The sequence below is a fragment of the Rhinopithecus bieti genome, unplaced genomic scaffold (assembly GCF_001698545.2).
Source record: "Rhinopithecus bieti isolate Rb0 unplaced genomic scaffold, ASM169854v2 scaffold_14454, whole genome shotgun sequence".
NCBI classification, from domain to species: Eukaryota; Metazoa; Chordata; class Mammalia; order Primates; family Cercopithecidae; genus Rhinopithecus; species Rhinopithecus bieti.
The window spans coordinates 1,461,505-1,488,785 of NW_016808228.1; the positions used below are offsets into that span (position 1 = coordinate 1,461,505).

The following is a 27,281-nucleotide window of genomic DNA, read 5'->3' on the forward strand; positions in this document are numbered from 1 at the left end:
AACCCAGGAGGAGGAGGTACAGTGAGCCGAGATCGTGCCATTGCACACCAGCCTGGGCCACAGAGCTAGACTCCGCCTCAAAAAAAAAAAAAAAAAAAAAAGTATATTTGGAATAATCTGCTCCCTCCAACCCACCCCCACCTTCCCTGAAACAACCCCAGTTCGTTAACTAAAACCTTGGCATTTATAGGTATACCATCACAGCTCCTGCGCCCTCAGCCCTTCCATCTGGCCCAGGGGATCCGGCATCGCGTCGCTTCCCTCCGGCCTCTTCCCAGGGCCTCCCAGGATTCCAGTGTGCGGATCCTGGGCTCTGGCGGCTCCTGCGTCCCCGCGAGTGTCCAGTGCCGGCGTGGGGAAAAGACGGGGTCGCAGGTGCCACCGGCCACTCCTGAATTTCGCTGCTCCCCTGCACGGCCCACGAAACAGCGGCCCCCTCGGCTTCCCCTCTCACAGCCCTCAAGTCCATCAGCACCCGGAGGCTGCCTCTTCCCGGACACAGTGCAGTCAGGTCTCTTCGGTCCCTCGTAGTCTTCCAGGTCCCCTTCTCGCACCTCCGCAGAAGGCGCGCGCTGCCCGCCCTCTACGCCCTCCCCTCCCAGAACAGACCTTAAATCAGACCCTCAGGCCAGACTTGGCACCGCTGAGTCAAACAAAGCGTAGTAGCCCAGTGAAACTTACGATTCCCTAGGTGGACCAGGAAGGTCCCCAGCCCGGATTCCTGCCCCACGGAGGACCTGACACCTGGGGTCCAGTAGACCCCATCCCTGATCCCTCCTGCGGGGCCATCTGCCCCAGTTCCGGGGAGTGGGAGTTACATAGGTCCTCGGGCAATGGGCAGGGTTTTCCCTGGGGGTTCAGTTGCTTAGGGACGCAGCCCAAGGCGGGTTATAAACTCCTAAGACTACATTATACCTGCATTATACCGTGGATGGTCAACACGCACCGCACCGCAAGGAGCAAGTGAAATAAACTTTTGAAGACAGAGTTCAAGGGCGCATGGAACCGTTAAGAACACTCCGACTGCGCTACACTACTATATTCGCCGGGGTTTCTTTGTTTGGAGACAAGTTCTCACTCCATCGCCCAGGCTGCAGTGCTGTGGCCCCATCTCTGCTCACTGCAACCTCCGCCTCCCAGGTTTAAGCAATTCTCCTGCCTCAGCCTCTGGAGTAGCTGGAATGACGGGCGCACATCACCAAGCTTGGCTACTTTTTGTATTTTTAGCAGAGATGAGGTTTCACCATGTTGACCAGGCTGGTCTTGAACTCCTGACCTCAGGTGATCTGTGCACCTTGGCCTCCCAAAGTGCTGGGATTACAGGCGTGAACCACCGCGGCCAGCCTGGTTTTTTGTTTGTTTGTTTTGTTTTGTTTTTCCCAGACGGAGTCTCGCTCTTTCGCCCAAGCTGGAGGGCAGTGGCTTGACCTCCGCTAACTGCAACCTTCAGCTCCTGGGTTCAAGTGATTTTCCTGCCTCAGCCTCCCAAGTAGCTGGGATTACAGCACCTGCCACCACGCTCAGCTAATTTTTTTCCTATTTTCACCATGTTGGCCAGGCTGGTTTTAAACTCCTGACCTCAAGTAATCCACCCACCTCTGCCTCCCAAAGTGCTAGGATTACATGCGTGAACCACCACACCCGGTTTTTGTTTTTTTTTTTTTAACCATTTTTAATTCCCACTGGAGATGCTGGCCATGCTTCCACACACCTATAATTGTATATGTGAGTGGGAGAAGGGGAGCAGACATGGACCAACCCCACAATGGCACCTCTGAAACAAGAAATGTAGCAGAATGAACTGAACGAAGGTGGTGGTGACTGCAAGACCTGCTCTCGAGGCTGTTTTAAAAATCGGAGGCCCGGCGGGCAGTGTCTCACGCTTGTAATCCCAGCACTTTGGGAGGCCGAAGTGGGCGGATCACGAGGTCAGGAGTTCCAGATGAGTCTGGCTAACATAATGAAACCTCGTTTCTATTAAAAATACCAAAAATAGCCGGGTGTGGTGGTGCGCGCCAGTAATCCCAGCTACTCCGGAGGTTGAGGCAGGAGAATCGCTTGAACCTGGGAGGCAGAGGTTGTGGTGAGCAGAGGTCACACCATTGCACTCCAGCCTGGGCAACGGACCGACACTCTGTGTAATAAACAAATAAATAAATAAGTAAAATAAAATAAATCAAAATTGAAGTAGGCCGGGCAGTGTGGTTCATGCCGGCAATTCCAGTACTTTGGAAGGCGAGGTGGGAGGAACGCTCGAGACCTGGAGTTTAAGGCCAGTCTGGGCATCATAGAGAGATCTCTTCTCTACAAAATATAATTAGCTGGGCATGGTGGTGTGTACCTGTACTTCCAGCTACTTCGGAGGTGGAGGAAGAACGCTTGAGGCCAGGAGTTCAAGACCAACCGGAGCAAAATTGAGAGCCTCTACTCCCACTCCCCACCACACTGTTTCCACCAAAAAAAAAAAAAAAAAAAAAAAAAGAAAAGCTGGGACTGGTGGTGTGCGCCTGTAGTCTTAGCTACTTGGGAGGCTGAGGTGGGTGGATTGCTTGACCCTGGGAGTTCGAGGCTGTAGTTAGCCGTGATCGAGCCTCTGTCTGAAAAGTAAAAAATAAAAATAAAAATAGACGGGGCTTGGTGGCTCACGCCTGTAATCCCAGCACTTTGGGAGGCCGAGGCGGGGCGGGGGGAGATCACGTGAGGCCAGGAGTTCGAGACCAGCCTAGCCAACATGGTGAAACCCTGTCTCTACTAAAAATACAAAAATTAGCCTGCCGTGCTGGTGCATGCCTGTTGTCCCTTTTAAGGTAGGGGGACCAGGCTGAGACGCCCCCTCTCTCTAACTGCAGGACCCTCGGATTTTTGCTCTCCAGGCACCTCGCCCTTCGCTTCATGGCCCTCTAGTAGTTCCAGGGTGTGCGCACTTGTGACCTGCTTCCCGTGAGCCTCTGCTCTACGCTCCCGGATGGAGCGTGCATTTCCTACCCCGCCGCCCTAGCGCGGCCAGGCACAGCGGACACCAGGACTCCAAGATGGCGTCAGTCGGTGAGTGTCAGGCTCCGGGTAAGGCTGCTTGGATGCCGTGGTGGAAATAGGAGCCAGGGTCCACGCTCCAAAGCCGCGCTGGGACAGAAGGAACCTGCGGAGCTGCCTGCTCTTCGCTCGGGGACTTCGCCACGACCTCGAGGCGCGCGAGACCCTACTTCAGGGTCTTACGCTGCCCGACTCCCTTCCGCCCGCCCAGCCGCGCCTTCCTGCTGCCCACGGCCCGCGCCAACTGGGTTAGGCGTGGAGGGTGAAGGCAGCTGGGGCACGCGCTTCTGGGCCTGGGAATGCGCCGCCTTGGGCCTTGCGTCCCTCTTTCCACTAAGAAATAGCCGCTTCCCTCTCCCGCTGCGACCCAGTTGCTTTGCGCTTGAATGGTACGCGTAGCTTCTGCCCTTCTTTCCAAAGCTTACCCTTAATGTTCCAGTGGGAGCTCAGGACTAGGACTGTGCCTGATACCATGTAAGGTTCGATGCATATGTGTTGAATAGGCTCAGAGAAGTGGGGTGACCTGTTCAAGGTCACAACTCGTGAGAGGGTTGAGCTGGTATTCAAACCTGAGGCTTCGTGGTAAATGAGCTTTATTCTCTAGGACAGGCTTATGACCAGCAGGCTTTTCAGTGACACCTATATGTAAATCGCTACATTCATCCAGCTGTGCACACTCATGATTTTTGTTTGTGTGTTTCTGAAATAGGGCTAAACCGTGTTTTAGTCCCAGATGCTCCATAGTAGCCTTGTCAGCCAGTCCTTGTTGGGAAAGTCGATCCCATTTTACAGATGAGGAAAATAAACGTTCGGGATGTGGTGTGGCCTCTCTGAGGTCACACAGCCTGATAGTGGCAGAGTTTTTATTAACCCATGTGTGTCTTAGCTCAGTTTCTGTATTTTTCTTTATTATTATTATTTTTTTGAGACGGAGTTTCGCTCTTGTTGCCCAGGGTGGAGTGCAGTGATGCGATCTTGGCTCACTGCAACCTGAGTTCAAGCGATTCTCCAGCCTCAGCCTCCGGAGTAGCTGGGATTACAGGCGCCGGACACCATGGCCGGCTAATTTTTGTGTTTTTAGTACAGACGGGGTTTCACCATGTTGGCCAGGCTGGTCTCGAACTGCTGACCTCAGGTGATCCACCTACCTTGGCCTCCCAAAGTGCTGGGATTACAGGTGTGAGCCACCGTGTCCACCTGGCCCAGTTTCTGTATTCTTTTTTTTTTTTTTGGACATGGAGTCTGGCTCTGCCGCCCAGGCTGGAGTGAGTGCAGTGGCTGATCTCAGCTCACTGCAACCTCTGCCTCCCTGGTTCAAGTGATTCTGCCGCCTCAGCCTCCCTGATTCACCTGCCTCGGCCTCCCAAAGTGTTGGGATTACAGGCGTGAGCCACCGCACCTGACCTCTGTTTTTTTTTTTTTTTTTTTTTGAGACGGAGTCGTGCTTTGTTGCCCAGGCTGGAGTGCAGTGGCATGATCTCTAGCTGGATGTACAGGCGCACACCACCACACCTGGCTAATTCTTGTATTTTTAGTAGAGACGGGGTTTCACCATGTTAGTGAGGCTAGTCTCGAACCCCTGACTCCAGCCGGCCTCTGTATTCTTAATCTCAACCTGGAGAAAAGAAGAGGGGTTCAGAAAAGATGAGAGGGAAGCTGTTTTCCCTTCAGTAAAATGGGCATATTCGTCATACATGGTAGTTGTGTTAAGGAGACAACCTGTGAAAAGCGAACACTGGGGCATTGTGTCTAAACATAGGGCTGTGGTCAAGAGCTCTGGACTAAGGATCAATCCATTTAGTACATGAAAGACATTTGGAACACTGCCTGGCCCACAGTGAGTACTCAGTTGGTGTGAGCTGGTCATCCCAGCCTTTACTTTGTGACCATAAGGCAGGGTCATGTCATGTGCCTGGCCTATTCAGCATCACCCCAGTGAAGAAATTGGAGTCCATGTCTCTTAGGTACTGTATTGATGATCTTTTAGGTGGTGTCTGTCACCAGAGTACAAAGACAGTATTTCACGAGCACATAAAGTGAGTTGAAATATGAATTAGCAGCAGTAGATAAGATCAGAAGTTGGCAAACTATGGCCAGTGAGTTGGATTTCCTGTGGCCTGTTTTTGTCTGGCCATGAGCTCAGAATGTTTTTTTTGTTTGTTTTTGTTTTTATTTTTTATTTTCATTTATTTATTTTTTGAGATGGAGTCTTGCTTTTGTTGCCCAGGCTGGAGTGCAATGGCATGATCTCGGCTCACTGCAACCTCCACCTCCCAGGTTCAAGCGATTCTCCTGCCTCAGCCTCCCAAGTAGCTGGGATTACAGGTGCCCGCCACCATACCCTACTAATTTTTGTGTTTTTAGTAGAGATGGGGTTTTGCCATGTTGGCTAGGCTGGTCGCCTCGGCCTCCCACAGTGCTGATATTACAGACATGAGCCACCACGCTGGGCCCAGAATGGTTTTTTGTTTTTATTTTATTCATTTCTTTATTATAGAGATGGGGTCTCAAACTCCTGGCCTCAAGCGATCCTCCCATCTCGGCCAAAGTGTTGGGATTGCTGGCGTAAGCCACTGCATTAGGCCGTTTTCTGTTTTAAAAGATTGTTTAAAATAAAATAGACTGTGCTATGGAGACCTTATGTGGCTTGCAAAGCCTAAAATCTTTCTTCTCTGGACAACCCCCAGGCTGGACTTAGCACTCAGGAGAGACTTGTCATTTCCATGTGGCTTCATAGTAATGAACAGTATGTTTCCTCTCAAGGATCTGTGGTTGTTCTACAACCATTACTGAGAATCTGTCATATACCAGGAAGTGGGGATATTCCCACCTTCAGGTAGCTCATAATCAGGCAGAAAGGTGGTAATAGTTCTCATTTACATAGTACCTAGGGCCAAGTACCAAGGATTTCACAAAGGAGGAAACTGAGAAGGAGTAGTACCTTGCTCAAGGGCACACACCTACAAAATGGCACTAAACCCAGAAACTTGACCCCAGCGTCTGCTCTGCCCCTGAACTCTACTGGGTCTCTTTATGTGAGCCAGTGATTGCAGTTGGAAGCTTCAGTGCTGCAGAGGAGTGGGTGTGTGTAGAGTGGGGGTGGGAATTTGAATAGGGCAACCAAGGACTGAGGCCTTCCTCTGGCTTCCAGTAAAAGAGAAATTCGTGGAATAAGGATAGATGCATCTCAGATGAACTGGATAGTTACTTGCAGTGGTGCGATCTCTGCTCACTGCAACCTCTACCTCCCAGGTTTAAGCAATTCTGCCTCAGCCTCCCAAGTAACTGGGACTACAGGCATGTGCCACCATGCCCAGCTAATTTTTGTATTTTTAGTAGAAATGAGGTTTCACTGTGTTGGCCAGGCTGGTCTTGAACTCCTGATCTCATGATCTGCCTGCCTTGGCCTCCCACAGTGCTGGGATTACAGGCGTGAGCCACTGCACCTGGCCAAATGTATTAGGTTTGCTTTTTTTTTGTTTTGTTTTGTTTTTTGAGACAGAGTCTCGCTCTGTTGCCCAGGCTGGAGTGCAGTAGTAGCAGGATCTCTGCTCACTGCAAGCTCCACCTCCCAGGTTCACACCATTCTCCTGCCTCAGCCTCCCGAGTAGCTGGGACTACAGGCACCTGCCACCACGCCCAGCTAATTTTTTTGTTTTTTTTAAAGTAGCGATGAGGTTTCACCATGTTAGCCAGGACGGTCTTCGATTTCCTGACCTGGTGGTCCTCCTGCCTCGGCCTCCCAAAGTGCTGAGATTATAGGTGTGAGCCACCACGCCCAGCCCCAAATGTGTTAGTTTTAAGGAAACACTCTTGTCTTCATAATACAGAAATAGAACTAGGGAGAAAAGTTGTGAATTGTTGGCTTTTTTCTCCTTTTATGTGCCAGACTCCATGCCAGTCCCTGAACATGGTTACAAGATGCAGAATATGCCTGCATAGTTTATGTGAATGTGAAGAAATGGCTTCACTGGATCAGGAAGTGAGTTTTCTGGCCTGGTGTGGTGGCTCACGCCTGTAATCCCAGCACTTTTGGAGGCTGAGGCGGGCGGATTGCCTGAGGTCAGGAGTTCGAGACCAGCCTGGCCAACATGGTGAAACCCCATCTCTACTAAAAATACAAAAATTAGCTGTGTGTCATGGCTCATGCCTGTAGTCCCTGCTACTCAGGAGGCTGAGGCAGGAGAATGGCTAGAAACAGGAGGTGGAGGTTGCAGTAAGCCAAGATTGTGCCACTGCTCTCCAGCCTGGGCAAGTACAGTGGCGTGATCTCATGGTGCAGTTTCACTGTGTTGGCCAGGCTGGTCTCAAACTCCTGACGTCAAGTGATCTGCCTGCCTTGGCCTCCCAAAGTGCTGGGATTACAGGTGTGAACCACTGTGCCCGGCCTCCCTCAGCAGACTCTTGAGGCTGGTCCTGACAGAGCCTTAGTCTTTCCTTTGATCCCAAAATGGAGAAGAAACCCTTGGAATGATTTACTCTGGCTCCTCTTGTGGTTATCTTTGAGAAGGCACTGTGGTCCTAGACTCTTTGCCCTCAATAGGACACCTGCTAAAAGCTTTTTAAAACTGATCATTAGCTGGGTGTGGTGGCACACACCTGTAGTCCCAGCTGTTCAGGAGATTGAGGCAGGAGGATCACTTCAGTCCAGGAAGCTCAGTGAGGCTGCAGTGAGCTGCGATCACACCTGTGCATATCCACTGCACTCCAGCCTGGGTAATGGAGCGAGACCCTGTCTCAAAAATAAATAAATAAATAAATAAATAAATAAATAAATAAATAAATAAATAAAATCTTTGCAGGGAGAACAGGGGAGACCATTCCTTCCTTAAGTGCATCTCCTTGACACCCACAGGCCCACCCACTCCCTGACCCTCCGTAGTCTCCTCCTGGGCCCAAATGTGAGGACAGTGCAGTGTCAGCCAGGAATTCTTCTCATTCCTTGTTCTCAGACTCCCATTAGAATATGGTCTGGGGCCGTTCAGTCATTTGGAGTGGTTTTTCCTAAGTCAGTTGACTTCTCGGAATGTGTAATCTCTTATTTTTATCTCTGGAAATGGTTGGCGTCCGTGGTCCCAGGATGCTGGAGGTGGAAATTCCTTGGGTTTCTTTCATTATACTTGCTCAGGCTGGCCCATCTGGGGAGGCTGGCAGCTGTGTGAACCCAGGTGCTTCTTGAAGCCCTTCCCTAGTAAACAAGTGCATCAAGTCTGAGTGAGACACTTGGGGCCACCGTCGTGCCGCTCGCCTTCCACATCCCCTCTGGTACGTTCTCCAGGCACACACCCCCAGGGTTGGACAGGGCACTCTCATATTGGCTTCATTGACGTGGGGGGCCAGTTCTGCCCCCACGTTGTGTGACCTTGGTCACGTGGCCCAACCTCTCTGAGTCCATCCCCCTCCCCTCCTGTAAGATAAAGGCATGAACTGCTTGTTGTGAAGATGAAATAAGCTAATAATGTCAAGTAAATGTTAGCTTTGCAGTAGTCTTTCCTATCCTCCACGTTACTACTTTCCTTGAGACCCTTTTCTGGAGTTACTCCCAGCAAGCTGTTACTCAGACGTCCTGTTGGTTAATAAAGCCGACGCTGTAGCAGTTCTGCTATTGTATGGACTCAGGCTTAAAATAGTGGGCTTGATGTGACGTATTTCTTTGTAATATTATGTATGTGCAGCCTCTGTGTAATTGCATTATGCACCTTTATTGCATAGTTGAAGTAGTGGCAGGATGCCATGTGTGTTACTGGGAGATTGTTCAGTGGGTATTTTTTCTCACTCTTCCGTTTCAGTACCAGTGAAGGACAAGAAACTTCTAGAGGTCAAACTGGGGGAGCTGCCAAGCTGGATCTTGATGCGGGACTTCAGCCCTAGTGGCATTCTCGGAGCATTTCAAAGAGGTCAGAGCCTTGTGGATGTGTGTAAATGAAAGCAAATCTCTAGGTCTTCAGGTCTCTTTTTGCCATGAATTAATTTGGGCGACGAAGGTCTTGTTGTCCGAAAGCAGTAAGTTATATAGAGGAGGACAGGGAGGGGTGGCTAGGCCTTGGACCTTCATGGTTGATTGGCGCTTTCAAAGGCTGGCTCTGAGATATTGCAGCCAAGAACGTGTTTCCTATTGCTTGGAATCAGTATGTCTGCCTCTTAGAGAAATCCTAAGACTTCTTTAAGAGGAAAATGAATTGGAACCGTAGTGGGCATTAGTCTATAATATGATGCTCACCTCCCTGCCAGAACTTCCAGGACAAATATTTGAAATGGTCTATCTTGGCTGGGTGCAGTGGCTCATGCCTGTGATCCCAGCACTTCGGGAAGCCAAGGCGGGGGGATTGCTTGAGCCAAGTTTTAGACCAGCCTAGGCAATGTGGAGAGACCCCATCTCTATAAAAAAATCACACAAGAAAAATTAGCTGGGTGTGGTGGTGCATGCCTGTAGTCCCAGCTACTCAGGAGGCTACACGATCAAGGCCAAAGGGAATCCAGGTGGGCCTAGTTCAGGAGCTGGTATGTGCTTATAGTTTAGGCTATGGGGATTGGAGACCTTACTGGCATTTGTGCTTGTCACCTTTATCAGCCAGTGAATGCAGGGCGAGGGGCTTAAACAGCCAGAGCAGGACTGGGTCCCTGAATGTCAGCTAGACTCAACTGTGTGCTCAACTTCACTGAAATGTGAAGCCCAGCAGGGCAGTGAGCGCCTCTTGCATTTGCAGGTTACTACCGGTACTACAACAAGTACATTAACGTGAGGAAAGGGAGCATCTCGGGGATTACCATGGTGCTGGCATGCTATGTGCTCTTCAACTACTGCATTTCCTACAAGCATCTCAGTGAGTGCCTCTGCGGCATCTTGCCTTCAGTTTCCCAAGAGAGGGTGGTGGTGACTGATTTCATTAGAGACAGCAGCCCACCTTCTTCTGAGGCTGAGAGACCTTTAGTAAATCCCTTATGTTTCCACTTAAAAGAATTGGAGGGACCTGTCAGAGTACAGTATGTGGGATATTGTTTGAGAAAATTGTGACAAAGAGAACACAGGAAAATCACGATGAAGCCAGGGTAAAGAGAATACTTAGAAGCATTCTTTAAAATACAGCAGGGTCTGTGAAAATTTGGCTCGATCTTCCTAGTAGCCAATGCAGAAAGAGAAATGAGTTGAGTGGGATAATCTGGTACCCCAGAAAAGCAGGGCTGTTCTGGCTTTGAGGCTCGAGAGGAGCTTGTCTGGTGGGAGATTGGCAGGAAGTGTTGCTGACGTCCTCTGACTAGGCTGTTTCTGACAGTGTCGTGTACACCCCCCACCCCCACCTCACTCCCACTCTGCTGCACCAGGGCGGTGCTGCCTCTGAGGGACGGGTTCTCAGGGCTGTTTGTCTGAGCAGGTGTTCCCTCTGTTCCTTCTGGAAAGAAAGCAGCTGGCCAGGTGGCAGGTTGGCTCCTGAGGTGTCTTTGTGCCCCCCCCCCCCCCCGGGTCTGCTGATTCTGCAGACACCGGCAGGCGGGTCGTGGGTCATCTCTGAAGGGAATTCTCAGGAAGGCTTTGTGTGATCTCAGCCTGCTTCCTATCATGCTGTGCCTTCACTGTAACCTTGTAAGATACTTACCATCTTGCCTTCCTGACTTCAGAGCACGAGCGGCTCCGCAAATACCACTGAAGAGGACATGCTCTGCACTACCCCCCGACCCCATGACCTTGGCCTGAGCCCCTCCGTGAGGAACACAATCTCGATCGTTGCTGAATCCTTTCATGTCCTAATGGGAATTAACCTCCAAATAAAAGATGACTGGTACGTGTGCTGCTTGCCTGCTGTAGCCATTGTCCCATGCTCCAGGGGCTCCTGGGGCACAAGGTGGGGGGAGGTTGTCTTTCTTGGGGCATTGACCTGTGATGGGGCATTGACCTGTGAAGGCCTTTGTGGACTTCCCAGACCACCACTCAGGTTGTCCCAGCTCCCTGGAGGGCAGGGTGTCATCCAGACCTTCCTGCAGCAACAGTGCCGAAGTCTGTCCCCTGCCATGAGTGCTATGGACAGGTGCATTCGCAGACACTCTGGCCTTTAGTTGGCTGGCCCTTTATGGTGTAACACAAAGGCCTGTGTGTGCCTGAGAGTACCAGACCCCACCCCAGCTGTCCTGTGGCTCTAGGCAGGGGATTTTTAGACGGCCGGGATGTTTTCTCATCTGGTGTTTCTGCATCACCCTGGGGCATCAAGGGCTACAGGGTGAGGTGTCCCAGCACTGTCTGGAGAGACCTCAGGCAGCACTAATGCCCACGCTGCAGGGAGTGTGGCCCTCCGGCTGAGGCGGCTTCTCTAGCAGGCTTAGTGGGATGGGAGTGATGGGGAAAAGTGAGGGGCCATGGCGACCCCTCCTTTTTCCCCTTCATCAGAGCCTCATTGGGGGTGGGATGCTGTGTTCCAGAAATGGGGGCCACCTGACATCTGAGCTGAGGTGGAGAACCTGCCTGCTGGCTCCACAGGTCAGACTCCCAGACTTGACCAGCTGCTTGCACAAAGGCCTTCTGGGCAGCTGCATTTCCCTTTGTGAGACTGACATTTGTTGAAAGGGACAAGAAAGCTAGGCCGTGATTGTATCCAGTGTAAGAGGCTTGGCATGAGAACCTTAAGTAATGAGGCATGGCTTAAAAAACAAGCTTTAATCCATTTCATAAAAATTATTCTTGCAATTGAACGTCGCCAGGCCCACATGCCCAGCAGGAGACAGGAGACAGTTTCACATTTTCCAGGCTCAGGACAAGGCAGTCTCCTCCACATGCCACAGGCATCTGAGTGAGTGTAGATGCCTGGTGGGCAGGAGGTAGGCACAGATGATCTGAAGGGGCCATCTATTTAAAAGTCTGCAGCTCCAGCTCAATGGACACCTTAAACTCTGTCAGGAGCATACCCCAAGAGAAAATTAAGCCCAGAGGAGAGAACCTCAGGCCTGAGAGCCCTGCACCCCTCCTCAACCGCTACCACCTGGGACCAGGGCCAGCCTGAGGCAATGGGGGCACCTGAATTTGCCCTGAAGGGCTCCCTCATTCAAATCACATAGAGAGGCACAGCTTTAGGATTCAGCAGGGCAGGGAGGGAGGAAGCAGGCGTGAGCCGGCCACAGCTTTGAATGACCTACCAGCCCCTGCGGTCACCAAGAACTGGTGTTTAATGAGGGGAAAACCATCGCCACACAGAACTGCCTAGCCAAGCCCCTCCCCAGCAGCTTCCTCCCTCCCTGGATGAGGGGACTCGTGCCGGGAGTCCCAGAAAGGAGGCATCGATGCCCAACCAAATGGGATGTCAACTGCAGGGCCCTAGCAGGACACTTGTCCCTTTTTCAAAAAATATTACGGCAGAATAATAGAAAACTAACAGGCGTGGCCCCTCAGAGCGATGAAACCCACGTGCCTGCGGGCCAGCTCGAGCCACAGTTGCGCCAATAAGCGCATGAAATAGTTAAATGCACACTCCCAACAGCGGGGCCCCCGGGCTGCTCGGAGCTGGCTCCAGCTGCTGTCACTGTCCACTGAGAAAGGCCAAGTGCCCTTTGGTGCATCTGTTGGCGTAGTGTCCTTTCTCGCCACACTGGGAAGAGCAGGAAGTGGGGGGAAGAGGAGAGATAGACAATAATACTGTTCAAATGCAGTTTTCAACTAAGGCAGTGCCCACCAATTCCCCAGTCATCCACCAAGTCCCCACTCAGAACAGGACTCTGAAATTCTCAGTGGTACAGTTTTTTTCAAATTGGAGGGTGAGGGAGCTCAGGATGGAAAGTGCAGTGGTGCAGAAACTAGCCAGCAAGTCACAGGTGCGAGGGAGAACAGGCCACCAGAAGGCGACCTGCTAGCACCCTGCAGGAGGCTCTTTCAGGCCCACACCTCTCCCACATGGACACCGGGCCTGCCCAGGGAGGGACTCCCAAGTGGGTAGCAGGACAAAGAGAAGTCCGTGGCACCTGAGCTCTGCCACCCCGTCTGGGGACCAAGCCCCTCTGCACCACAGGCCAGTCACTTACCTCTGAGCCAAGGTCTGGGGTTCCCTGGCAGGAGATGGGAGGGAACAGCATGAGAAGTGCCCCAGCCTCCCCTCCCTTTGGGAACCAGTGCTGGGGACAGAAGTTGGGCTGTACCCAACGTTTTCCCTCGTGGTTGTGACACACCTGTCTAAGCTACCTTGGGGACAGGTTTTGATCGCAGGATAAGAGAGATGGGATGATGCTTAGACTTGGGTAAGGGAAGCCTTCAGAGCCACATGACAAATCCAGCCCTGACCCTGCTTCATCCCAGTCCTGATTATTCAGGCCCTTCCGTAGTTTCTCTTTACTCTGTGACTCCTTAAACGGCAGCCTCAAGCACTGAACAAAAGGGTCAGGAGGCAGCTGGGGGCACTGACTGTGTGCTGACACCCACCCCCCAGTCCCTGCTGCCCCGAGGGGCTCTGCCCAGTCAGCACCCAGCACTCTTGCCAGCTCTGTTCCCTGGCTGTACAGTCCCTGTTTTCTTTCTTCCATGTTGGCCAGGGTGGTCTCGAACTCCTGACCTTGTGATCTGCCCTCCCCCCTCCCTTGGCCTCCCAAAGTGCTAGGATTACAGAGCGGCAAGATAACAGCTAAGTCTGCTCTACACACAGTCCCACTTGCGTGCTTTTTTTTTTTTTTTGGTTTTGGAGACGAGTCTCACTCTGTCGCCCAGGCTGGAGTGCAGTGGTGCAGTCATAACTAACTGAAGGCTTGACCTCCTGGGCTTAAGCAATCCTCCCACCTCAGCCTCCCCAGTAGCTAGGACTACAGGCATGCGCCACCACACCCAGCCTGTTTTGTGATTTCTAATCTGGACTCATTCTTCAGAACTCCAGACGTAGGAATTGTGTGTGCCTTGGGTTGAGAACATACTCTTCCAAGAAAATTGGGGGTTGCTCCTGCCAGGTGCCAGGGGCATACCAATCCTGGGGCAATTTTGGATTAGATAACTCAGTTTGTAACTTTCCAGCTTTAACCAAGGACATGAATACAGGCCCAGACTCATCAACAACATCAAACTATGAAGAGATTTCCCTCTTCTTTCCCCACCTCCCACAGAGCCAGGAGTGAACAGGACAGTTTTTGAGGAGGTTTCTTTAAGCTCACCCTTCCCCTGAGTCCATTTTATGTACCGGGGGAGGGGATGGGGACGGGGGTGCTGTAACCCAGCGTCCTGTTTCCTCGGGTGTGCCCTGCAGAATCCGAGGATGCCCCCAGGACAGCCAGCGGCTCCAAGGGTTCACCCTTCCCTGGATCAGTGTTTCCATTTTGTTCCCGTCCTCTTGGGGGCTTCCCTCACCTGCCTGCAGGCCCCATCCATTCACTGGGCAGGCGTTCTCACCATCCTTCACCGTGCCTCAGTGTGGTGTGGTAGGAAATAGGACAGTCTCTAGCCCACCATAGTGGATGGGTAACTAGACTGTAACTTTATGCTTACAGTCCGCAAAAACGAATGTTTTCACTTTTCTCATTTCACCAAACATATGGGGCATGAGGGAATGGCCACTGACAGTAAGGGAAGACGCCACCCCATCCCCCAGCCCAGGGACTCACCTTGTAACAGGTGACCTGCTCCAGTGGCCGGGGTCCCCGGTTGCCCGCGCTGCTGTTTTGACTCTGCATGACCCCGATGACCTGTGGGGTTCTCTGCTGATTGGGAGAAGAGTTCTGACTCGTTAACTGGATCAAGGAGGACGACCTTTGTAATGGCGGATTGTTACTTTGCTGGAAAGAGTTACACAACACGGTTTTACTGTGGAAAACACGTGCACGCAGACTACCGATGGGGACAGGAAAAAAGAGGGCGGGACTCGTCCCGCAAACGGCAGGAAGAAGGGCTTCCACGATGGCCCAGCTCAGGACAGCGGGCAACAGAGAAACATCTGGTGATGATGGCAGGAGCCACTGCCCGAAAAACACCATGCAGACACACAAAAACGAAAAATAAAATAGAAAACAAAACATCAAGGAGACAAGAGGAGGTCTCTGGGGCAGTGGGGCGAGGGCATGTTCAGGCCTTACTTTGGTTTCTGAGGTTCTGGCTTCAGGTCAGGATGAACGCTTGGTTCAGCCAGATGTTTAGCAGCCTACACGGCGAGCAAGTCACAGAAAAACAGTTGGAGCCTGACACACTGAGCTGCGTTCTCGGGCTGAGAGGACCCTCCTCTAGGGAGCCCCGCCAGGAGGAGGGCCAGGGCTCCTGGGGTAGGGATTCCACAGCAGGGCCTCCTCCCGACCCGTGGGCTCCTGGCTCTGGCCCATAAGTGCAGAACCCGAGCTAGAAAACCCCCAGGTTGGCACGGCTGCACCTACACCTGGAATTCCCGGCTTTCCCCATCAAGAGTTCAATATGACTGGCCTCCACACAGCTGCATCCACTGCATCCTCTCCTGGCTGTTCAGCCTCTAGCACTTAGCGGGGCTGGTGGGGCTTTGGCAGCCAGTCCAGAGCCCAGCAGGGTAGGAGGTGAGGCTTTGGGCTCAGGTGGGTGGGCTTGGTGGGCCTGTTGGGAACCCTGCCTGATGCCCGCCCTGCCTTGACGCCAGCCCTTCCTCTTGGCTCAACCCCCGACTCCCATAACCAAACTCAGGGTGCCCTTGGCGTTGAGGGGCTGCTGCAGATCCCCACATGTCTATGGCATTTCCCTCCCTCCTTGGGCTGGAGGGGTTGGACCAGCTGCTTGGCTGCAGGGCCCCTTATCTAGAAAACTAGAGCCAGCTGGGCCTGTTCTCACCCCTCCTCCCAGCCTCCACTCCACAGGAGCAGGGGCGGTGCTGGCCAGAGTGGTCAGTTCTGCTGCCACACCTGCTCCTGCCCAGTGGCGTCGCCTCAGGCAAGTCCCCCCGCTCTGGGAGTCTCAGTTCCCCTATCTGCAAAACGAAGGGTCTGGCCCAGGAGCAAGAGCAGCAGACATGGTGCCCAGGCCGGCTCCATGCCAGCTCCGGGGGCGCAGACACGGTGCCCAGGCCGGCTCCTGGGGCAGATGCTGCTGCGCCAGGCAGCCCCATGTCACAATGGGTGGCTGGTTGCACGGCACCTCAACTTTGCTGCTGCGCTTGGCCTTGCTGAGGTTCCAGGGCGAGAGGCCCTGCATCTCTCGAGGGAGATACATATGGCTCTGCCCCTGACTTTTCTGCGGGAACTTGGGAGACGCCCCTTCTCTCCCAAGTTCTCCAGTGGGGTCTAAGGCAGACCGCACCCCCGGGGGACACTGAGGTTCTCGCTGGAGAAAAGGCACTTCCTTCCTACCGAGGAGGGCCAGGCACGGTACCTTTGCCGGAGGCTGGGTCTGCTGCGGCAGTGGGGGCTGCTCGGTGGTTCCCATGGGCAGTTCAAATCGAGGGCTGGTCACCAGCAGCCAGAGGGAAGGAGAACAAGAGAAGGAGTTGGGGACGGGGGATGAGAAGAGAGAAGCCAGGCCATGCTCTTAAATTCCAGCCCGATGAAAATCACACTCAGCTGCCCCAGCACAAAGTGACTTGACACAAACTGCATGGATGGGGTGGGGCTGGCACTCAGCTCTGTTCCTGGGAGGCCACGGGAGTGGCGGGGAGAACACAACTGACTTGCCTGGGCTCAGGCCCAGCCCTGTCTACACTGAACTGGGAGACTCATGGCCAGTGCTGCTCGGAAATGACAAAGGCTGCACTGGTACGCGCCTGCTGCGCCCCAGGAGCTGTACACAGGGAACCCCCCTCCCCGCAGGGTCTTACTCTGGCGTCAGCCCCTTCTCCCATCACTTGGTGACGGTCTGCCCCTGGGCCACCTGCAGGTGCCTGCACTCTTATTCAAGGAGTGAGACCCAGTGGCAGCACCGGCCACTTCCCTGCAGTGAGAAGCAGAGACCAGGGTCCCCACAGACCTGGAGACTTATCCCGCTGCAGGTTCAGCAGTGTGGGTGAGGCAGCCGGGAGGAGGGGAGGCTTGTCTGCAGCCCCAGTGCCACCCCAGGCAGAAGCCCGGGTCCACAAACAAAGTGACAGATGGGCACTGGGCTCCAAGGACAAGACAATGGAGCCAGAAGAGAGGTGCTAACCCCATGGAGCAAGAATTAAAACCCATCTTCAAAGGCTCACAGACTTGCTATCTATCTATCTATCTATCTATCTATCTATCTATCTATCTATCTATCTAGAGATGGAGTCTCGCTCTGTCGCCCAGGCTGGAATGCAGTGGCACGATGTTGGCTCACTGCAACCTCCACCTCCCGGGTTCAAGTGATTCTTCTGCCTCAGCCTCCTGAGTAGCTGGGATCACAGGCACACACCACTACGCCTGGCTAATTTTTGTATTTTTAGTAGGGACAGGGTTTCACCATATTGGCCAGGCTGGTCTTGAACTCCTGACCTCGTGATCTGTCCACCTCAGCCTCCCAAAGTGCTGGGATTACAGGTATGAGCCACCACACCCGGCCCAGACTTGCCTTTGACCATGTGCCCCAGGCCAGGGACCGAGCCCTGTGCCCCTGTGTGTGCTGCGTGAAATGGGTGTGTTCTCTCCTACCCTCACTGTTAGATGACTACTTATTCTATGTGAAACCCCAAGCTCAGGGTTTTCTGAGCCTCCACATAGGAGACTGAAATTCTAGTTTCCTTCCTTTAGGGTGCAGGTTCTTAACCGGAAGTCCCCAAATTCCCTAAATGATATGTACGGCTACATGTGTGTCTGTTTCCCACAGCTTCCACTAGATTACCAGATGGCCCATGACCCAAGAAATGGGTCTAGGCAGCGCCACCTCTGGGCTCAAGAAGCACTGGTGGCCATAAGCAGGGATTACTTCCCTATCTCCTGCCCCCACCCTTGGCTCTGGTGCTGACATCACACAGTGACCAAAGCCCAGGTGGCCCAGGGAAGATACAGAGGGCAGCACGGCCTGGGCTGGGAGCTGGGGTAGAGGGTAGAGGGCAGAGCGGCTGGCTACTCACTGCATGAATTTACACGAGGGCCCCTCTGGGCAGAATCCCACGAGGTAATTCACACAGATGACTCTCCGTGTGTGCCGATGCCTGCAGAGGGGACCTGCAGAGCCAAGTATCTGGTCACTTAGACGTCCCCTCTACCAGTTAGAGAGCTGGAGCATGGCTTCAAATGCTGGCTGTCCCCCATTCATGGGAGACGGGGCAGGGACCTCACCTCCCAACACTGGCCTCCTTATCAAAAATGCAGGTGGACCACCACCCACCCAGCATTCTTGGGAGAGTCAAGGGAGATGAGGGGTGTGAGAAAGCCGCTAGCTGCAGAATGTCAGGTTTTGCTGGGACAGGTAGAGCAAGATGTCCCAGGTAGACCAGATGGCAGCCTCCAGGGTCATGTGGGCAGAGAAGGGAGGACTTGGCTTCTTGCCAGGGGCCCAGCTCACCCTGGCACCTACCGTGCTTGCAGAAGCCACGGTCATACCAAGGGCAGTCCTTGATCTTGGACTCGGGGTCGATGTGCAGGAAGGGACACTCCTTGTTGCTGCACTCTCCTGCAGGAAAACTCAGACGTGAGGCCACTAGGAAGGCCGGGCCAGGCCCACCTTGGCTTCATCCAAGAAAAAGAAGTTCTGGTGTCCAGTTTTGGCCTGATGAGCCCTGAGAGCCAGGGAAGAGTGTCTCTGAGCCCCAGCTTCCTGTGCAGTGGGGCTGTGACGGAAAAGCACCCACGGAGACCAGGAAGTTCCACTCTGATTGGCTCGTCATGTCTAAGAGCTGGGACAAGGGTAGGGAGAAGCAATTGTGGACCTGGCCCTCTCTGAAGCAGCGGGCCCCAGGGACCACCAGCACTGAGAACTGCCTTCCTGGGTAGTTGCCCGCTTCCTGGCTCACCTTCTCCAATCCACGTTAACAACTGTGCTCAAAATCCAGAGGAAATGCAAACTCCTTCCCCAGGCTCCCCCACAGGCTCCCCTCTGCCATCCCCAGTCACATGTGTCCCCCTGCACCAGGACCAGCCCCTTCTCAGTCTTCCGCTCCCAGCTCAGGAATCCCCTCATCCTTGACCACTCTGCCTCAAGGTTCTGGTCATGGTTTCCTTCCTTCAGAGCACTTGTCACAAGTAGTTTCTTCTCTGCTCGTCTCATGGCTTATCGGCTACATCTTTCCCTGGACCACAAGAATGAAGAATTCACAGGGCAAGGACCTCTTCACCATTGTCCCTCCAGTGCCTAGAAAGGGGGCCCTCAACCCACTGTCTGTGGTGCAGGTGACAGAAGCTGCAGACAGTGTGTCCTGCACCAGGGCTGTCAGCAAGGAAGGAGCGACCCCCAGGCCACTTGGATAGCGGTGCCTTGAAAGCCTGCCCAGGAGAGCCAGCTGCTGCCTCTGGAGACAGATGGGAGGCCACTGCCCCATCCCAGTGCTGCTATGGGCAAGGGGCCGGGGAGAACATGTTACATTGCACAATGACAGAGGACAGCACTTGGGGAGCTGGGAAGCTTGGGTTCTATTTCTTCTCAGCTTATGCCACCTCCACAAAACAAGCCACAGCTTTCATTAATAAGCCAGCAGGCCACGCCTATTGGGATGCTGAAATAATTAATGTCTCCTCCAACAGCAGTGCTTTGAAAGCATGAAGCATACCTTGCACCCCTTGGCTCCCTGCAGGATTCCAGCCTTCTGCCGCGCTCCCTGCCCAGGACTAGAGCCAGCCTCATGCTGACCCACAGAGCTGCTGCTTGGGAAACCTCGAAGTGCAGACCTGAGCAGGGACCCTGGGGACTCATTCCAGCAGGGAGCACAACATCTCTGCCAGACTCTGTGCCAGCCCCACCGACTCCACCCAGTCTCCCGCTTCTCCACGCAGGCCACTCAGGACAGCTGAGGCCACGGATTCTCTAAGCAGGGTTCAAGGCAAGCTTGTTGCTACCAGAAGACACATCTGAGGCTGCTATTTTGAAGGGCTGTTAAGGATGGCTGAAATGTCACCAGGATCATGGCTCCCAGAGAGAAGGAACCAGCACCAGCCTGAGAGGCAGTTCCCACACTGTAGGGAGAAGTGGGTTTCAGGGAGAAGGTGGATGTGGACAGAAACCAACCACGGACATAATGCAGCCAGCTGGACAACTCGCTGCTTCCAGGTTACCCTCATTAGCCTCAAATCCCAGAGTGACTGAAAGAGCTCCAAACACTGAAGCACTCCAAAAGAATGCAAGGGGTCTGGCGCAGTGGCTCAAGCCTGTAATCCCAGCACTTTGGGAGGCTGAGGCAGGCAGATAATTCGAGCCCAGGCGTTCAAGGCCAGTATGCGAAACACAGCGAGACCCTGTGTCTTTAAAAAAAAAAAAAAAGAGAGAGATGAGCAGAAAATAGCTATGCTGTCTCCTAAAAGCTGGCTGAGGCTGGCAGGCTCTGCCCGAGTTTCTCCTCTGAGAATGGAAAGATGGGAAAAGCAGGCAGAGAGAGCGTGGACACTGAGCAGCCAGCAGACCCCTCTGCACCCTCGTTCTCAGCAGAGCCTCCAGAGCTCCAGGCGCCTTACCGAACTTGGAGTAGAAGTAGCACTCGGGCATCTTGGTCATGTCATATTCATGCAGGAACTCGCACTGGTCCCCTTTCTTGCATAGGCCACGCAGCCAGTGTTTGCACACAACTGTCTTCTCACCGCTGATGTGGCGAAATGGACACATGCCCCCTGCCGGGAAGATAGGGACAGGGTGTCAGCAGAGAGGTCACCCTGAGCCCAGGGGACAGGGCCTGGAGAAGCTGAGGCATCTTCACCTCCTAACTCCTGGAGCCACCTGAAGGCATCACATCCTGGAAGGGGGCAGAGGTCCGCCTCACAGAAGGCAACATGATTTGAGGCAGTACGCTGACAGACACTTCACATTTTAATAGTTACTCATGGCCGGGCGCGGTGGCTCACCCCTGTAACCCCAGCACTTTGAAAGGCCAAGGCGGGCGGATCACGAGGTCAGGAGATTGAGACCATCCTGGCTGACACGGTGAAACCCCATCTCTACTAAAAATACAAAAAATTAGCTGGGCGCCTATAGTCCCAGCTACTTGGGAGGCTGAGGCAGGAGAATGGCATGAACCCAGGAGGCGGAGCTTGCAGTGAACCGAGATCCCACCACTACACTCCAACCTGGGCGACAGAGCGAGACTCCTTCTCAAAAAAAAGTTACTCATCATCTCACAGATATTACTGTAAGATGGAGCCATAAAAAGGAGGGAGATGCTGGGAGGCTGAGGTGGGTGGATCACGAGGTCAGGAGTTCGAGACCAGCCTGACCGACATGATGAAACCCCATCTCTACTAAAAATACAAAAAAAATTAGCTGGGCGTAGTGGTCGGGGTGCCTGTAATCTCAGCTACTTGGGAGGCTGAGGCTGGAGAATCGCTTGAACCCAGGAGGCGGAGGTTGTAGTGACCGGAGATCACGCCATTGCACTCCAGCCTGGGTGACAAGAACAAAACTCTGTCCCAAAAAAAAAAGAAGAAAGAAAGAAAAAAAAAAGAAAGATGAACTTAGCCAGGTGTAGTAGCTCACACCTATGATCCTAGCACTTTGGGAGGCCAAGACAGGAAAATCACTTGAGCCCAGAAGTGCAAGATCAGCCTGAGACCTTGTCTTCACTAAATAAATAAATAAGTAAATAAGTAAGTAAGTAAGCAAGCAAGCAAGCAAGCTGCGAGGCCAGACACAGTGGCTCACACCTGTAATCGCAGCACTCTGGGAGGCCGAGGTGGTGGATCATCTGAGGTCAGGAGTTCGAGACCAATCTGGCCAAAACATAATGAAACTCTGTCTATACTAAAAATACAAAAAATTAGCTGGGTGTGGTGGTGTGCACCTGTAATCCCAGCTACTCGGGAGGCTGAGGCAGGAGAATTGCTCAAACCCAGGAAGCAGAAGTTGCAGTGAGCCAAGATCACACCACTGCACTCCAGCCTGGGCAACAAGAGCAAAACTCCGTCTGAAAAAAAAAAAAAAATTAGTTGGGTATGGTGGTGCACACCTGTAGTCCCAGCTACTGGGGAGGCTGAGGTGGCAGGATCACTTGGGCCCAGGAGGCTGAGCTTGCAGTGAGCTATGACTGTGCCACTGCACTCCAGCCTGGGTGACAGAGCAAGATGCTGCCTCTTAAAAAAAAAAGAAAGACCAATTTCAGAATTGAGGAAATGTGATGTATACACATGGAGGGACGTGTGCCTTCTGGGACAGAGCCAGCCTGTGGGGATGTGTGGGACTTCTAACAGGTGGCCTGGCAAGACAACCACGGAGGGCTGACCAGAATGAGGCCATTCTACACTTCTGCTGTCCAATATGGCAGCTGCTAGCCCCATGTGACTACTGACCACTTGAAATATGACTAGTGTGTCTGAGGATTTCAAGTTTTAAATGTGATTTGATTTTACTTAAATATGAACTGCCACATATGACTAGTGGCTACTGTATTAGTCAACAGAGAGACAGTCAGAATGCCCTGTGTTAGGGATGGCTGTGCTAACAGAAAGTGGCTGGTCAGAAGGGCAGAATTAGGCCGGGCGCGGTGGCTCAAGCCTGTAATCCCAGCACTTTGGGAGGCCGAGATGGGCGGATCACGAGGTCAGGAGATCGAGACCATCCTGGCTAAGCCGGTGAAACCCCGTCTCTACTAAAATACAAAAAACTAGCCGGGCGAGGTGGCGGGCGCCTGTAGTCCCAGCTACTCGGGAGGCTGAGGCAGGAGAATGGTGTGAACCCGGGAGGCAGAGCTTGCAGTGAGCTGAGATCCGGCCACTGCACTCCAGCCTGGGCACTCAAAAAAAAAAAAAAAAAAAAGAAGGGCAGAATTACTGAGCAAAGACATGGGAGTGAGACCAGAGGCCCAGTGGAGGTAATGACTTTCTGACTGGACATTGTGAAGTTGGCCTGGCTGATCTGCCAGAAACTCTACTACCTCAGTGGTAAATGACTGTTATAGAAGCAAAACTCACCAAAACCATTCATTAAAACCAGCCCTTTGCTCTGATTCTCTGCTCCCCTTTTTCAAGCTTCTCATTAATATTTAAGTCTCCTAAATAAATTTTCCTACAGGAGAAAAATGCCCAGACCATGGTAAGTTAAGGTTGTGCCTAGTGATACTTTTTTTTTTTTGAGACGGAGTCTCGCTCTGTCGCCCAGGCTGGAGTGCAGTGGTGCGATCTCGGCTTAGTGCAAGCTCCGCCTCCCGGGTTTACACCATTCTCCTGCCTTAGCCTCCCGAGTAGCTGGGACTACAGGCGCCCACCACCTCACCTGGCTAGTTTTTGGTATTTTTTTAGTAGAGACGGGGTTTCACCGTGTTCGCCAGGATGGTCTCGATCTCCTGACCTCGTGATCCGCCCGTCTCGGCCTCCCAAAGTGCTGGGATTACAGGCTTGAGCCACCGCGCCCGGCCTACTTCTTTTTTTTTGAGACGGGGTCTCCCTCTGCTACCCAGGCTGGAGTGCAGTGGTGTGATCTTGGCTCACTGCAACCTCTGCCTCCCGGGTTCAAGTGATTCTCCTGCCTCAGCCTCCCGAGTAGCTGGGATTATAGATGGGTGCCACCATGCCCAGTTAATTTTTGTATATTTAGTAGAGATGAGGTTTCACCATGTTGGCCAGGTTGGTCTCAAACTCCTGACCTCAGGTGATCCATCCGCCTCGGCCTCCCAAAGTGCTGGGATTACAGGCGTGAGCCACCGCACCTGGCCCCTAGTGATACTTCTGATGGATTCGCCTGGCCCACATACAATTATTAAAAGAGCACAGCCGAAGGGGTAACAAGATGGCGACCAAGATAGTGGTGCTCCATAAGCTGAAGCTTGCTGAACTAAAGTAAGGATGTCTTGCTCGTGGTTGGGAGACCAAGGGAATGAAGCAAGATCTTTTTTTTTTTTTTGAGATGGAGTCTTGCTCTGTTGCCAGGCTGGAGTGCAATGGCATGATCTCGGCTCACTGCAACCTCTGACTCTCTGGTTTAAGGGATTCTCCCACCTCAGTAGTCTTGTGTAGTCTGTGTTGGGGGCTGGTTATCGAGAACAAGACCCCACGAGATGGGTTATCATGGGGTGTTTTGGATGGGAGGCCACAGAAAACCATGAGCCTGTGGAGACTGGAATGAGAAAGACCTGGGTTCAGACACTGGGCTCCGCCACTGATGAACTCTGTGACATTGAGAAAGTTCCTGAATGTCTCAATGCTGGGGGCTTCTTTCCACGTCACAGATCAGGTTGTGGCCACGGGGAATGCGAAGTGATAAGGCAGCCTTAGAGCCAGGTTCAGTCCTGCGTTTAGGTTTCAGGTGGAACACCCCATGAGGTTCCTAGCCTGTCCGAACCAGTTTTATCTACAGAGATCGTTAGTCTGTAGAAAGCAATGTGGCGGCCTCCAATTCAGCTGGGGACAAGGAGGTGGAAGGGCGCCTCGGGAGGCACGTCAGGGAGCCCGGAGTTTCTTACCTTTGCCACAGGCAGCTTTCAAAAAGAATTCACAGACAGCAGCACCCGACTCTAGAAAGGAGAGAAAAGGAGAGGAATCAAACAAAGAGGTGCAATTGCTACTGACGATGTCTGAAGACAGTGGGAGGGAACCTTTCTGACCTCTTGACCCACCAAGGGTTCAGGGTTCAGGAAATAAAGTAGCAAAACTATGCAAAGCCCAACCAAGCAAGGAAGAAGCTGCTTATGTTAGTCATGCCCTACAAAATGAGACACAAACATTGAGAGCAGTCATTACCCAGTGCTTTGAGAGCCTCCTGTATATAAGATCCTTTCGAGGAGTTAAGAGCAGATGGGGAAAGGAAGGCTGGAGTACAAGATCCCAGAAATAATTTTTTTTTTGAGATGGAGTTTCACTCTTGTTGCCTGGGCTGGAGTATAATGGCGTGATCTCGGCTCACTGTAACTTCCGCCTCCCAGGTTCAAGCAATTCTCCTGCCTCGGCCTCCCAAGTAGCTGGGATTACAGGCGCCTGCCACCACGCCCAGCTAATTTTTGTATTTTCAGTAGAGATGGGGTTTTTTTGGCCAGGCTGGTCTCGAACTCCTGACCTCAGGTGATACACCCACCTCGGCCTCCTAAAGTGCTGGGATTACAGGCATGAGCCACCGTGCCTGACCCACAGAAATAAATTAATGGCCCCCAGCTGACACCTTCCTCCAGGAAGGTGAATTCACGGACACCTTAACATGAGGCAGAGGGAAGGAATGATCTCACAGAAGTATAGACAATCAGGGCCTCTGAGAAGGGTCAGGCTTCAAGGAAAAGGCAGTGCCTCTGAGACACTAGTCCAAAGGAAAGCACGTTAAGTGCAGACACAGAGGACTGCTTTTAATATGCAACATCCATATACAATTTTTTTTCTAGTTTTTTGAGACAGAGTCTCACTCTGTCACCCAGGCTAGAGTGCGGTGGTGCGATCTCGGCTCACTGCAACCTCCGCCTCCCCAGTTCAAGAGATTCTCCTGCCTCACTTCCTGAGTAGCTGGGATTATAGGTGTGCACCGCCACGCCTAGCTAATTTTTTTGTATTTTTAGTAGAGAGGGGGTTTTGCCATGTTGGCCAGGCTGGTCTCAAACTACTGGCTTCAAGTGATCCGCTTACCTTGGCCTCCCAAAGTGCTGGGATTACAGACGTGAGCCACCACGCCTGGCCCACATACAATTATTACAGGCTGGTTTCGAACTCCTGACCTTGTGATTTGCCTGCCTTGGCTTCCCAAAGTGCTAGGATTACAGGCGTGAGCCACCGCAACCCATCCCACATACAGTTATTAAAAGAGCACACCCGGAGGGGGTAACAAGATGGTAACTGAGATGGTGGAGCTCCATAAGCTGAAGCTTGCTGAACTAAACAAGAATGTCTTGCTTGTGGTTTGGAGACCAAGGGAATAAAGCAAGATCTTATCCACAGACTCCAGGCATTCCTTGAAGAACATGCTGAAGAAGAGGCAAATGAAGATGTACTGGGAGATGAAACAGAAGAAGAAACAAACCCCCTGTCAAAGAGTAAGAACCCCCTGAAAAAACCTGTTGATGTGGCAGCAGAGAAGAAAGTGGTGAAAATTACATCTGAAATACCACAGGCTGCGAGAACGCAGAAGAGGGCCGAACGATTCAGTGTACGTGTGAGCTTGGAGAGTAAGAAAGCTACTTGGGCAGCTAGGTTTGGGATTTCTTCAGTTCCAACACAAGTCTGTCACCTGAGAACAAACCTATGGTTAACTTGGATACGTCCAAGGAAAGAGCTCAAAGATTTGGTTTGAATGTCTCTTCAATCTCCAGAAAGTCTGAAGATGACAAGAAACTGAAAAAGAGGAAGGAGCGATTTGGGATTGTCACAAGTTCAGCTGGAACTGGAACCAGAGGATATAGAGGCAGAGAAGAGGAAAAGAGCAGAGCGCTTTGGGACTGCCTGATGAAAGGTTCTTGATACTTTTTGTTCTCCAGTGTTTTCCATTTCTCTCATTCTTTTTGGTCACATACATACCTAAATGCACAGTGATGTGCCTATGTCCTGCCTCGCCATGAGGAAGCATGTACCCCAGGTACACCTGTGAACTGCTGCAGCAGTCTGACTTATTGCTGTTTCAGCTTTAAGGTTGTTGTGCTTTTGTTTTTGATTATGTTGCTTGTTAACAAAAAAAAAAAAAAGAAAAAAGAAAAAAAAAAGCACAGCCTTTCATTCCCACAGTTAAGAGTGTGCTGGAATTCAGTGGGCTCCAGGGACCAGCTGTTCTGATGAGTCCAGGAATTCACCAGCCCCCAGTTGCCAGACTAAACTGACCTTGGCATCAGAAACAGTTTCCTCTACAAGTAACCATTTTAGAATTGCTGAAAAACCAATGACAGCATCTCTGAAGTGCACTTAACGTGCCTCCCCTTGCTAAATCACAAAAGATTCCTTGGCTTCTTGGAAGCAGGCGGATTTTGCTAGGACACAGCTGAGGTTATAGAACTTACGGCTGCTGTCACAGGGAGGTCACTCCATTTGCATTTCAAAAAGTCTGAAAGTAGCCAGGTGTGGCGACTCACGTCTGTAATCCTAGGCGGGTGGATCACTTGACGTCAGGAGTTCAAGACCAGCCTGGCCAATATGGTGAAATCCCATCTCTACTAAAAATACAAAAATTAGCCAGGTGTGGTGGCACATGCCTGTAATCCCAGCTACTCAGGAGGCTGAGGCAGGAGAATCTCTTGAACCCAGAGGCAGAGGTTGCAGTGAGCCAAGATTGCATCACCATGCTCCAGTCTGGGCAACAGAGCAAGACTCTGTCTCAAAAAAAAAAAAAAAAAAAAAAAAAAAAAAAAAAAAAA

The 27,281-nt window shown here is 52.3% G+C and overlaps 2 protein-coding genes and 1 pseudogene across 10 annotated transcripts; 2 read left to right on the forward strand and 1 right to left on the reverse strand.

Annotated features, from left to right (window-relative positions):
• Nucleotides 1–2,935: 2,935 nt before the first annotated feature.
• Nucleotides 2,936–10,820, forward strand: ATP5MF (ATP synthase membrane subunit f). 2 transcript variants are annotated; one of them, XM_017886027.1, is made up of 4 exons: nucleotides 2,936–3,045; nucleotides 8,823–8,930; nucleotides 9,741–9,857; nucleotides 10,651–10,819. In XM_017886027.1, the coding sequence occupies exons 1-4, from the start codon at nucleotides 3,033–3,035 to the stop codon at nucleotides 10,677–10,679; spliced, it is 267 nt and encodes an 88-aa protein (XP_017741516.1). In that variant the 5' UTR covers nucleotides 2,936–3,032; the 3' UTR covers nucleotides 10,680–10,819. The 2 variants fall into 2 exon arrangements, with proteins under 2 accessions (XP_017741516.1, XP_017741517.1); XM_017886028.1 differs by lacking the exon at nucleotides 9,741–9,857 and having other exon boundaries at nucleotides 10,651–10,820.
• An 845-nt stretch (nucleotides 10,821–11,665) lies between these two features.
• Nucleotides 11,666–24,505, reverse strand: CPSF4 (cleavage and polyadenylation specific factor 4). Of its 8 annotated transcripts, none has more exons than XM_017886022.1 (7): nucleotides 24,426–24,505; nucleotides 20,497–20,649; nucleotides 18,410–18,505; nucleotides 17,964–18,057; nucleotides 16,310–16,382; nucleotides 14,593–14,685; nucleotides 11,666–12,605 (listed from the first exon to the last, which is right to left on the reverse strand). In XM_017886022.1, the coding sequence occupies exons 2-7, from the start codon at nucleotides 20,642–20,644 to the stop codon at nucleotides 12,537–12,539; spliced, it is 573 nt and encodes a 190-aa protein (XP_017741511.1). In that variant the 5' UTR covers nucleotides 20,645–20,649; nucleotides 24,426–24,505; the 3' UTR covers nucleotides 11,666–12,536. The 8 variants fall into 8 exon arrangements, with proteins under 8 accessions (XP_017741511.1, XP_017741510.1, XP_017741508.1 ...); XM_017886021.1 differs by having other exon boundaries at nucleotides 14,593–14,688; XM_017886019.1 differs by having other exon boundaries at nucleotides 14,593–14,763.
• Nucleotides 24,506–25,713: 1,208 nt separating this feature from the next.
• On the forward strand, nucleotides 25,714–26,383 carry LOC108538113 (SAP domain-containing ribonucleoprotein pseudogene; annotated as a pseudogene).
• Nucleotides 26,384–27,281: the final 898 nt, after the last annotated feature.